At 50.9% G+C, this 13,440-nt stretch overlaps 1 protein-coding gene across 1 annotated transcript in view; it reads right to left on the reverse strand.

The window, feature by feature from the left end:
- Positions 1-13,440, reverse strand: part of ASTN2 (astrotactin 2) — a 595,119-nt gene that overhangs the window by 340,963 nt on the left and 240,716 nt on the right. Inside the window, 1 exon segment of the mRNA XM_077835839.1 lies at positions 13,252-13,419. Coding sequence (XP_077691965.1) covers positions 13,252-13,419 — 168 coding nt within the window.

Consider the following 13,440-nt stretch of genomic DNA (forward strand, 5'->3'; position numbering starts at 1 on the left):
TGATCTGCTGTGATGATGCTTTAGGGATTCCTTTAATGCCCAAACACACCCAGACAGAAGGCTCCACAAATCTATCTTCTTTCCCAGTCATTTTCTTCTCTCTCCGCTCATCATTTCAAATCTGGGGACAAAGCAATGTCACTCGGTGTTTTGCACTTCCGGTATTTGAGCATCATAGCTGGGCCACTCTTTGCTGATATCTCCTATTCTTAGCCTTGGTCTACACTTAAAATTTAGATGGACTTATCTATGCCGCCATGGGGTGTGAAAAATTCACACCGTGGGCGCCAAAGTTAAGCTGACCTAACCCCTGGTGTAGACACGGCTCGGTCGATGGAAGAATTCTTCTGTCATCCTCGCTACCACTGCTTGGGGAAGTGGATCATCTACAGGGGTGGAAACACCCATTCCTCGATGCAGGAAGCACCCACACAATGGTGCTACAGCCGCAGAGCTGCAGCTGTGCCTGTTGTGTAGACACGCCCTGAAGGCTTTTTCACACTGGAGAAACCGGCCGCATTGTAACCACAGAGATGGAGTCACACTGGAACACCTCCCCCCAGTGTAGACATGCGGCACCAGTGTCAGGTCGGGCTGGCACTGGGGCAACGTACTCTACGGTAAGCCCCTTTTTCAGCAGGTGCAGTGTCTCCATCCTAGGGGTCCTGCACGGGTGGAACTCCAGTGATGTGGTGACATTAGTGAAAGTTTCGCTAACGAAGACAGCGCCTAAGTTTGTCCATGCGAGTTGGGGTCCTGGGGAAGATTCTGAGTCACACGTATCACCGAACGATAGCAATGTAAGGCTGGAAGGGCCCTTGCGAAGCCACCCAATCCATTCCGCCTTCGCTGAGGCAGGACACAATATATCAAACCATCCCTGGCAGGTGTTTGCCTAACCTGTTAAAAAATCTCCAGTGACAGAGATTCCGCAGCCTGCTCCAGTACTTAACTACCCTGACAGCGAGAAAGTTTTCTCTCATCTCTAACATGAATCTCCCTTGCTGCAGTTTAAGCCCAGTACTTCTTGTCCTACCTTCAGTGGACACGGAGAGCAATTGATCACTGACCTCCTGACAACAACCTTTTACACATCTGAAGACTTATCAGGCCCCCTTCAAACGTCTGCTCTCCAGACTAAGCACACTCAGTTCTTTCCACCTTTCCTCACAAGTCTGCTTTTCCAAACGTCTTATTTTTGTTGCTTTCCTCTGAGCTTTCTCCAGTTTATTCACATCTTTTGCGAAGTGTGGTGCTCACACCTGGACACAGCACTGCAGCTGAGGTGTGCCACCTCGCTTGCTGACCCGTGGCTCCTTTCCAAGATCTCGTCCCAATTTCCCCCTCTATGCCAAGAAACAGGAGTCCCTCCCTCCCCCTGCATGGCTTGATATTATAAATTTGCATTCACATACACTCCCTCTCTCTCCAGGGGTGTTTATTCCAGCCAATGCCCTTGTGGCAGCTTAAAGCAAAGCTTCCACCCCTTACTCCTGCAGCCTGTCCCTGGCTCTGTGGGTCAGCTCCAGATTGGGCATGGGAAGACATCCAAAAAGAAAGGTCTTTAACACGCATGGATGGACAAAACAGGAGAAAGCATCTGCCCTGGGAAAGCACTTTCCACAGCCAATGAGCCAGCGGGAAAGCATTCCTGGAAATAACATAGGCCATTTCCCCGCAGCTCTCAATTCCCATCTGATGCCAGCTCCAACCCAGCAGGTGCAGCTGCGTTTCCCCCGCCGCATGCAGGGCCAAGAGGAGACAGGACCCAATTCCTGTGTGTCATCCGCAGGCAACTCCACGGCAGCGGGGAATCTTCAGCACAGCCACCCCGTAACAGTGCCGTTTGCTTCCCCCTGGCTGCCTGCCTCTCCTGCAGAACGAGGAGGAGGCGGAGTGCCCCAAGAGAGAAAGCCCCAGCTGTAATTGGTGGCCCAAGGTCGAGCATTAGTCAGCTCACAGAAGGACCCTTTCAGTGCCCCCATTTCCCAAACAGAGCATGGCTGACTGCCCCCAGTGTTCGCTACATTGCCTGCACAAAGGCGGGCACAATGCCCTTCTTTTCTGGGTGAGCTGCCTTTAGCAACAGCGATAGGATCCGGATGGAGAGCGGCACCCCTTTCTGGGCTCGCATTGAACGGATCACTGCGGTTCCAATCACGCTCGGATAAGGCTCTTTGTTACGGCATGTGGAGGGGATCTCAGGTACACGCGGGGCCGGCTCACCTCTCCCCTTTGCTGGCTGTGTGCATGGTACTGACAATGCAGAGGAACAGGGCCGACTTGGCTAAGGGAGCCTGCGGGTCCTTCTCCACAACAGAAATCTCTGACCCACCCCACACCTATGGAAAGGGCCTTTCTCCAATGCTAGAGCGAGAAAAAGCTGCCAGGACAGGTATCCCCTGGCACAATCACTCCCTGGGTGAGGCCAGAGCACAGGTAGGATTGAAGAGCAATGGTACACTGCAATCCCCATCTCCTTCCAGAGAAAGGAAATGGAGCAGAGGAGCAGGCTGGGGTGCCCTCCTCTCCATTTAGAAATGCCGCTTGCAGAGGGGACAGGCCCCAGCTGGACGCCAGCAGCCAGCTCCATGCTCACCAACAGGAACTTTTATACAAGTTAAGGCCATTCTGTGGGTAGCATCAGTGACAACAGCAGGAGCGACTGCCAGCGAGGCATGGCCTGGACGGGGGCACAGCACCAGGAATACCTCCATCACACTCTTGCAGCCCCAGCCCACACTGCTCCTTGCCCCAGACACACGACAGACCAGGCTTCACCACGAAATGGGTCTGGGTGTGCCCTGACCAGCATCATAATCTAGCCCTTATATGATACATTTCACCAGTAGCTCTCAAAGCACTTTACAAAGTAGGTCAGTAGCATTTATCCCCATTTTACAGATGGGGAAACTGAGGCACAGAGAGGGAAAGTGACTTGCCTAAGGTCATCCATCAGGCCAGTGCCAGAGCCAGGACCAGAACCCATGTCCCCAACCAGTGCTCACTAGCCATCAAAATCCATGGCAATTTTGCCATCAGCCCTGAAGCTTTCTGAGTGGCAGGTAGAACATCAGAGAAACAAGTTCTTAATTCAACATCCTGAGCAACTGCCAAATGGGTGGGTCAAAGCCCGTCGCTCCGCTCTGCCATTGGAAGCCCAGGATTTAGCCCTGCAGGCCCCTCTGTCTGTCCTCCCCCACATTTTATCATATATAGGGAGCCTCACTAACAGAAACAGGTTTGGGGGACTCAATGTATGCAGGCACCGATCTCCCCCCTGCCCCACGCTCTCCAACCGGGGGACCTGCAGTCCAAGCTGAGCATTAACACCGGTCGCACACTGGCTAGCATCAGGTCTTGGTGCTGCCCGCACAAGCCCCCCTGCCCCGTGCGATTTCAGTTGGATACAGTATTCTTCACTTTCTGTCACAGTACTGTCAGCCAACGGTGCTGCCACGTCCCACTGCTGAGGTGGATGCATTATTGTACACAGAAGGCCTCCTTCCACATACACAGCTTGTCATGGCATGCAATGTTCTGAGGCCCATGAAAGATGCTCTGTAAAGACAATTTATGTAAGAGCTCTGCTGTGGCTTTTGGCCACAGCCCTCCATGACGGGTAGTGTTGGAGCTGCAATAGCCTACTCGGACACCGGGGGGAACTTTGGGATCTATGGTGCAATCGCCCTCATTGCCCCCAGGCAGGCACGGGGAACATGCCCGGGCTACATCCATTTGGATGATTCATCATAGGGTCCCCTGTGCGGCTTGCAAATTCTTCTGGCTGGTGCTGAGGGAGACAGGGTCATGGGTCTGTCTCTTCCCCATCTGCCAAGGAAGCTACACTTAGGGTGCAGGAGTTACCCACAAACTGGCCTTGGAGAGCAGGATTGCTGCCAGTGCTGTTAAAAGCCAAGAGACTGGATGAAAATGCCTTCTTCACACACTAAAATTAACACAGAAACTAGACAAGGAGTAAACGCTTCACCCATCACTGAAAGGCAGCCACCCCTGGGATAGAATAAGGCAGCTGTTTAACAGCACACAGCAACGTTACAGAAAAGTTGAGGTCTGGGAAGGAAGAAAAATGTCCTATCCAACGGAAACCACAAGGGGGATTTAACCAGACCAATTTTGATTATCCAAACTAGGCCCTGGGGTTAGCAGCCCTGGTCTGACAAAACTGCCATGGAATCTGTAACCTGCCATATAATCAGAATTTTGGCATCTATAACACAACACCCTCCACCAGCACAGCACCCCCAATGCGATTTAAGGGCACTGGGAAAAGCACCACCTACAATATCTCCAGCACCATTTCCTATAGCACCTGCGACTTCCTACTGGGTCTCCCATCCAAGCACCGCACTGACCCTACTAAGGGCTTGTCATCGCTGCAGAGCTCGAGCTGGAATCTGAGTGTTGCCTCTAACCTGACTCCTGCCCTCACACAAATATCTCTCGCTCAAGTTAAGGGATGCTTTAAGCTTGAGCTAGCCAGATGGGGCTGATGGTGTCTGAGGCTCCAGAGCTGCAGATGTTGGAGCTAGTAATGCCGTGGGGATACAGCAGCCCATGCATCAACTGCGAACCAACCACACTGCGTAGCCCCATGCTGTTTCACAGCGTGGTCACTTGAGCTAGGCTAGCTAGAGTGCTGCAACTCTCAGGGAGTGTCTATTCTGCAATCGGGACAGCCCATGTAGCTATACCCAAGCGAGCACGGAGCTAACTTGCTAACATCAGCAGCTAGTTGTTAGTTAACAACAGCCACAGCGGCATAGGCTAGTCACTTAAGTAGGGTTGCCAACCATTCAGGATTGTCCTGGAGCCTCCAGGAATCGAAGATTAATCTCTAATGAAAGATTATGTCGTATGATGAAACCTCCAGGGATATTTTCAACCCAAACCGGCAACCCTACTTACCAAGATCATAGCATGAGGCTGTCTGACTCTAGTTCCTTTGGTAACCAACCCTGGAGGTGGTAAGGGGGACAATTCCCCACCTTCCTCTCTTCCTTCTCTCTACAGCAGTGGTTCCAAACTTTAACAACCCGTGAACCCCTTTCACTAAAAGGTCAAGTCTCGCGAACCGCCTCCTAAAAATGAACATTTCTAAGGACTACCTCCTTTAAATTAGCTTGGCCCACCCCCCAGGTACAGCGTGGCACCTGCTCACTCTGCCCTTGATGCCAACTTCCCCTGTCCGACAAGGACAGGGGTCCGAGCTGCCACCTGTGCGCCTGGCGTTTCAGCGGCCGCCCTGCCCACCACAGGGCTCAGGCTGCCGGCCCCGCGCCGGGGTCTGGGCTGCAGGCGCCGTACTCCGTGGCGCTCCTGCTGCTGGACCCCGGTGACCACCCCGGTCAGCTGAGCTCCACTGAGCTTGGGCTGCGGGTCCCGCTGACTGCCGGGGCTCGGGCTGCCGGCCCCAAATGCCCAGCCCCGCTCTCTCTGGGGCTCGGGCTGCCAGCCCCACGCGGAGCGCTGGGGTTTGGGCTGCTGGCTCCCCCGCTGATGGGGGCAGGGCTCGGGCTGCCAGCCCCAACTGCCCGGCCCCGCTCTCCCTGAGGCTCGGGCTGTCTGCCCTGCAACTGGGTCCCACCTGCTGCCTCCAACACCCGGGGTCCTCTGGCCGCCATGAGTGAAATTTTTCCGGCGAACCCCCTGTAACGTTCTGCGAACCCCAGTTTGGGAACCACTGCTCTACAGTATGGGCTCCCAATCTAGGGGTCATGAGCTTCAGAAGAGATCTTGACGGAGGTATGAAACAACCTGCCCTTTCGTATTGCTCAATGGGTGGGGGACCCCAGTATGGGAAAGGATGGGAAACTCTGCCCTGTGACATTCGGCCACCTAATGGCTGTCTCCACATTGGCCTTTTTTTCATAACCCTCACTGGTCCAGCTCCATCATGGCAGCAGCAGCAGCGTAGATAAGCTGCTGGAGGAGTTTCAATCACTGTGTCCCCTAACTCAGAGCAGGTCTAGGTGACATAGTGACAAAATTGCCAGACCCCAGCACCTCACATTCACCAACAACCTCTCCAGATGAACAGCGCTGATGGAGAATGCTGTGCGATGCTCTGAAGGCAAAGCCCCTGGGAGATGAGGCCAGAACATGCATGTCCACAAGCTTTCTTGCCAGGCTTGCCAGCTGCCAGAGAACTTATTAGCTGTGCTGATAAGCAGAGAGTCAAACCCCCTGCCAAATAATTAACGAGGCCGCCATGGGACAGCGTGGCAAGATCTCACAGCTCCCCCTGCCAGGTGAGGAGATTCACAGAACATTAAATACGAAGAAAGAGATCCTGATAAATTATGAAATGCTGACTTCAGCGGAAAGCCGCTCCTGGCCAAGAGTGCCGTCTTCAGAGAGCTCCTGGCCAAGCAAGCACCAGCTAGAGACTGTGAACTGCATTCGCGAATAACCGCAGCGGCGGTGACAGCTGCAGGAAAGGTTGCTTCATCGTTTCCATTCCAGCCACTGGTTACCAGTCGTTTCTAACTTTCTGGGCTGACGTTTTCCAGGCCTGGTCTCTTCCCAATAGTGATTTAATGAATAAATAAACACACACACACAGTTGAGCTATTTAAAATGAAAAACACCTTCCTCTTTAGACTTTTTTTTTTTTTGGCGCTACAATTCTTTAAACAGCTGGGGTAGAGGGGCGAAATTTGGCAGGGAAAGCACCCTCCCTGAGCAGAAGCCCCTTTGAGTGCTGTGAAATCTGGCATTGATTTGCCAGTTACATCCCATTGAGCTCCACCTTTCATGGTCCTGATTCATCAAAGCACTTAAGCATGTGCTTAACTTTAAGGAGGTGCTTAAGCCTCATTGCATCCAACCTATATTCAGCTGTGAAGGCACACACCAAAGGAGGTAGGGTTCTGCCAGAGCCCCGTCTCAGGCACTTTTTATCATCTAGGGTAAAAGCTGCACTGCTCCTAAGGAGTCACAGCTGAAAGGTTACCTCCTGCAGATCTCATCATATTTATCAAGTAGTTTGGCTTAGAGGGGCCTGTGCAAAAATAGCTCCACATTATGGAATCCTTTTTTCTTTACACAAACTCAAAAATTCCATTATGACAACATTAATGGTTGCACGGTCAAACCTGCAAATGGTAGAAAATGAGAAAGCAAAGGCAGCACAGATAACCTTAACTCTGCCCCTTTATGTGCATGCATTTTGATTATATCGCTTAAGCCTGAAGCTAAACCAGCATGGGAGTTAATTGCCTCATGCTCTGAGTTGCACATAAAGCAAGCTGTGCTGATGGATGAAAAGAAATCAGATATTACATGGCTGCTGACCAAGTTATTAAAATACAGACCTTAGAGAGAAGGGACCTCATCATACACAAGTCTAAGTCAACAAAGACGCTGGACCATTATGAAAATGAAAATAGCAAATGGATACAAGAATAAACAAACTGTACTAGATACTGCAGAAAAGCTGCATGATATTAATTTGCATTACTTGGGATAAAAGGGCGGTTTTAATATACACAAAGGGAGGGGGCACTTCCCAACTTACATGCTCAACCATGCAATCTCCAAATTCTCTAAAGGGGAGTGTGTTTGTTTGTTAAATGGGATATGTTTAAAAATGTCTTTCCTGAACCTCCTGCTGGCAAGTCCCCTTTTTGCTGGAGATGGTCATATGATCTGTGACTACAGTGGCAAAAGAAACCATCTGGAAGACACTGGAAACCAATGCCATTGCCAATTTTTAAAAGGGGTCTCTACTCTTTTTTTTTTTTTATCTTCAATCAATTCTGCTCACCGTTTTGTTGAGGCAATCAGCTCTACAGATGATACAATTTAGAGGTCTGACTTGTGAGGGCAAAAAAATCACGTGCCCCTATTAATCAAGGTCGTTTTCCATCTCATTTATCTCATTGCACTGCTAAGTGCCAGCACGAACTTTGAACATTTCAGCATTTGGCCCAACTGGACCAGTTTTCCAGCAGGCCTCCTAAGATGTGCCCACAACATGTGAGAGTAAATTAGTTGCATGCATACAAAGCAGGTAATTGCATACACAAATTAGTATTTGCACATGCCACAGAGAAGGGAAAAAAAATAGATGCCCTCATAAATGTAACCGGTGCTGATAAGGGAGGCTAGTGAAAAGGCAGCCCCTCACTGATTTTATGAGACTGCATCATAGTGTGTGGTACAAGCAGCGGCTTTGTCATGCGCACACAAAGCTTTGAGACACAGAGCTGGCAGACTCAGCTCCAACTCACAGCACAGTACAATCCCTCCTTATCCTCAGTTTGCAAAGGGCAGCAATCCAGTCCCAAGCACGGCATGAATTGCCCCTTCTTGTTGGTAATCTTTATAGCCAGCCATGCCAACAGAGCAGCAGCTCTCACTCATGTAAATTTCATGGAAGGATGGATGGCACTGGCCGGCAGAAAAGGGGGCCTGAATCAACCTAACCAAGGTTGGTGTGTTACATTGGTGCATTACAGGTAGATGAAATGCCAGCCAGCACTTCACAGCTACACAGTATCCAGGGATCTGGGGGTGGCGAAGGAAGGACTCTAAACTTAATCCCTTTGAAAAACAGGGATTCCTGCCAGGGTCTCCACGGCAGCTGTATCACATGGCATTAGCCCTAAAATGAGATGTCAACCCCCTCACACCCACTCCAAAAGTTAGCTTGGTAGTAACAATCACATCACCCATAAAACCTAGGGCACCCTGAGGCTTGTGAGTAGGAGACTAATTTGTGTTATTTGTACTGTAGTCGTGGCCCAGGTCCCCATCATGCCGGGTGCTGTCTGAACACGGCAAAGATAGTCCCTGCCCAAAGAGCTATTAGGAACTTGAAATGCAAAGGCTAACATGTAAATGCGCTGCTGCCCTTCGCAGCGTGGACTGCATGCACCTGTTCACATGTGTCACAGGCCCCTTGTACTGCTACAGCTAAAGGAGATCCCCTTTAGCTCACATGGAAGAGGTCTGCGCTTCTGGAGCAAAAGGGCCTGAGTCCTATCCCTGCCTATGGCTGACACACCCCAGGGGACCATGGATTGACAACAGAGCTCTACCCTTCTATCCCAGACCCAGGCTTCATTGGATGGTTACAGCAGGAGTTCTGGATTCCAGTCCCAGCTTTCTCAATGATTCACTCCAGCTCCTTGAGCCAAACCCACGCCCCCCCTCACTGCCTCAGTTTACCTACCTGTAAAACAGGGATAACAATACCAAGCTGCCTCGCAGGAAAGAGGCTTAACTAATGCCTGCGAAGCACTTTGAGACCTTCAGAGCAGAAATGCTATGCAAGGCCAAGGGGCTGTCACTAGAAGGGGGGCTCCCTCATGCTACGTGGGTCATTCTCCTTCCCCATTCTAGACCTCAGCCATCACTTGCCATAGGGCCTCTCCTCCCACCAATCCTCTATCCAGCCTAGGTGGGAGAGGCCTCTAGCAAACCATCACTAGGGATCCAACAAGTTTATAAAACCCCTCACCAGAAAGGGCTGAAATCAGACACAGCAGGACCCCAGGATTTTCTCCCTCAAGATGATAAAATGCCACTTAAAAAAAATAAAATAAACTTGACCCATGAACAGGTTCTTCTCCCACCCACCCCTCCTGAAACATTTCCCTAGCAGAGAACTTTCTTGCCAAGTAGCCATATCACAAACATACTGGCCATGATTGTCACTGGTGCCTAGAGATTCTGACTGTCTCACTTTCGGGGGGCTCGCTCAACTCTCCAGGTTTTCAAAGGGTGAGCGTTCAGAACTTTCTGAGAAATGGGTCACTTTACATAGTCTCAGAGTTAGGCTGCCAAAATCACTAATCCCATTTTAAAATTTGCAGCCAACGTCTTCCCAACAGCAACACTCTATCCCTGTTTATCAACCGGTCTGGAGGGAAGATGGGATCAGCTTTGTAATTTCTGCCCTTGATCTCTCCTTCCTTGATTTTAAGCTTAAGGTTAAGAATATCCAGGTTGAGATCTCTTTGACTCATCTCCCTGGGCCTACATGATGCAGTGCTTGTGACCAACACTTTCCAAGACCCCAGAGAGAGAGAACATATGTGCTGCAATACGCAGGCATAGTCGGGTGAGTCAAGAGCAGCAGGACAGGCTTAAGAATAGAACACTTCTTCATGGCAGGTCCCCGTACTCAGACACCTTGTGTGCCAGATCTGCTTTCTCACCCTTCCTGATCTAGCTATTCCCGGGCCTTCATGAGCTCCCTGTGGTTGGACTAGACATTACAGGTGAGGGCTGAGCTCATCCTCTTTCTGTCGCTCACGGCCAGCAAGCCCCTGCCAGGGACTTCTAACTGATTTATTTCTCAGCTGGATCAGTGATACAGCAGGGTCCAGGAGGGCCGACACTTGGATCAGAAAGGGGCCCAATCAGCCCATCTTCCCACGGATTTTTACTGCACTCAGTAAGGGGTGGATGCTCCTTTTGAGGGATGTGCTGAGGAACGTTCTTGGCAAAAGGGCAGAGGCAGCCAGCGAAAGTGGAATACAGCATGTCAAAGGCGCAGAGCAAGCCTTGCTCCATTCCCTCTGGCTGAGTTCTGTCACCCTCTGGTGAAGCACGGCACGGGGAGCGGGGGGAGCCAGCCAGACGAACCAGCTGCTCTCACAAGCCAGAGAAGCCTGAGCTGCTGCCGTTGTACAGATGTGGCCAGCAGCAGTCTGTCCCACACCGCAGAGACTGCGAGAGAATTAAACCAGACAGCATGGGGCTTGCAAGCAGAGCTGCCGGGCTTGTTCTGACTGGGTAATTGCATTCTGCCTCCATACGTTCTCCCCGCAGTTTCAGACGGATGAAAAATTCTTTACTTGCTTCTCTGAATTGTGGTGTAGTTACAGTGGGCTGCCTCCCGCCCCGGAGGCGACAGTGCTTCTCTGACGGCTGGAATGATCTCTCTATATAGTTTACAAAGGGCTTTGAGATATTTGGAGGAAAAGCTTCTATGTACATATCAGCCCTCCTTGCTGGGCTGGTTCTTCCCTTTTTCCTGGAAGTCTAGGTGATACTGAGGGTTTGTCTACACAGGGAAATTGACCAGCGTAGCTATAATGGATATATTATCCTGCTATCGGTGTGCTGGTTAATTTCCCTTTGCAGACAAGCCCTGAGAAAGAGAAACACTTAGAGGGGACTAAAACACATCTCCTCCAAGCTACTCCTGGACACAGATATTTGACCCACTCTTTAGAACACAACCCAGCCCCAAATGACTCTCAAGTGTCTGATGTTTTATAATTGCAAGTCCCCCCCCATCCCCGCCCTTGCTTTTGGGACTCCTTTCTCCCATTATCTGGACCAGGACAAAGCACCTCCCGGATCCCAGATGGTGTTTGTATCTCCACAGCCACAACGGCCCCTGACCTGTGTGGGGTGGCAACTTCCTGAGATGGGAGCAAAGAAAATCAGAGCAAAATAAATTTAGCTTGATCCCAACTCTATCCCCTGCTCCCAGTTCAGCCAGTTGACAGAGCTCCTCTTCCACATCCAGAATTGGGCTGCTCCAGTGCCCTGCCATGAACAGTCTGACAGCCACAATAGTGCACTGAGAAGTGTCCTTCACTAATGAATGAGCAGCTGAGACAAGGTCTGGAGCCCCCACCTAAAATTCAGCCCTCATGAAGCTGTGGAACAGATTAGCACTATCCTCATACAGTCACTCTCCGACTGGTGTAGCTGGTGCCACCGCCTCCCATTGTGGTCACTGCAAAAAGATGGAAAGGACAGAAATGGGGGAGGGATAGCTCAGTGGTTTGAGCATTGGCCTGCTAAACTCAGGGTAGTGAGTTCAATCCTAGAGGGGGCCATTTAGGGATCTGGGGCAAAAATTGGGGATTGGCCCTGCTTTTGAGCAGGGGGTTGGACTAGATGACCTCCTGAGGTCCCTTCCAACCCTGATATTCTATGATTTTATGAAATTGCACCAGCCTTGATGTCAGCCAGAAACAACCCTGCTCAGGCAGGGAGAGAGTCTGGTTTCTCAGGGGGAAGGGTCTCAGCTGGAACTTGGACAGAGGACATAGAGAAAGCTTTCACAGCCTTAAGTGCTGAAAGAGTTGAAAATGAACCCCCTTTCTTCCTCGCAGGCTGCCGTGGGGGAAGCGCATTCAAGGGCCTGATGGCATCTCAGAAAGGCTTTCACAGCCACAAACTGCCTCTCTTCAAATCTAGCCAGCAGAAACACAATCCCACCCTGCTGCTGGGGATTTGTGGCTCTCCCTGGCACTGGCTACACAAGAGGGAGGTGGAAGGAGGGGAAGGTCCGATGCTTCTCCTTCGATGAGCCAAGGGTTATCCCATTTCTCTTCTGGGAGGCAAGGTCATTTGCATGCTTTTTCGATTCAGCTGCACGCAGGGAGTTTTATCAGCACCGAGGCCACTTCCCTCCAGCCAGCCAGCAAAGCATTCCAGGGAGAGGCACCGGGAAATGGTAACTCTCCCCAAACCCTGCAGAGGGTACCAAGGACCCTCATCAGAAAACCAATCACAGCCACAGTGCCATCTTCCCATGCAGAGCACCCTGCTCCCTCATTATCAGTGCTGGCAGCGAAGGAGGTGTCAATGGAAAGTGACCTGATAAGGAGCTTTCAGTTGGCCACAGCCATGAGTTTATTTGCTGACAAGTTTTCTTTTTAATTCCTTTCCTTTATTTGCTGGTTGTACAGCTGGTTTCTTTTCAATTCCTTGCTAATTACAGGCTCTGGGGACAAGTTTCTCACAGCTGCGCTGAGAGGCATTAGGGCACTGAACACAATTGCACGGGCTTGCAGTTTCGGCAGCACCTCCAACAAGACTGTGATCCTGATGCCATGTCTCAGGGTGCAGGGGAAGGCTATTCAGATGACAAACAACTCTCAACAGCAGAGTAACTCCCCATCCTGCCCACTGTCATGCTGGAGAGCTGATCAATGTCTAGCACAGTGGGGTCCTGGTCTATGACAGTGGCTCAAGGAACTAACACAATACAAATCATAATAAAAAGATAGAGTGTTTCTAGGGTAGAAAAGACAGTACCCTCCTTTCTAATTGCGTGCTGGAGAGCTGCATGAGAGATCATAGCTAAATTGCATCCTTGTGGAAGGGACAGTAACTAGCAGTCCAATGCTGAAGGGCTGGTAGATCAGCCAGTCGTAGGTTATGAAGGACTGCAACCCCCCAGCACAGACACTCTTAATACCAAGACAGACACCTCCAACGCTTCCCCAAGTCTCTTGCCTGCCGCTTTCCACTTACCAGTCTCTGGATCACACAGCTGCTCACAGGCATCGGTGGTCCTCTGCCCACACAGATCTCTCACCCAGGGGGAGGTGGCGTTAATCTGATAGTAAAGGGAGAGCTTGGCTGGGTTTAACCAGTCAGAGATGTCCAGGTAGCTTCCCTCGCTCACAACAAAACTGCTTCCTGTCGGGGGGAAAACAGGGA

Source organism: Eretmochelys imbricata, chromosome 16 (assembly GCF_965152235.1).
Source record: "Eretmochelys imbricata isolate rEreImb1 chromosome 16, rEreImb1.hap1, whole genome shotgun sequence".
In the NCBI taxonomy this organism is placed as follows: domain Eukaryota; kingdom Metazoa; phylum Chordata; order Testudines; family Cheloniidae; genus Eretmochelys; species Eretmochelys imbricata.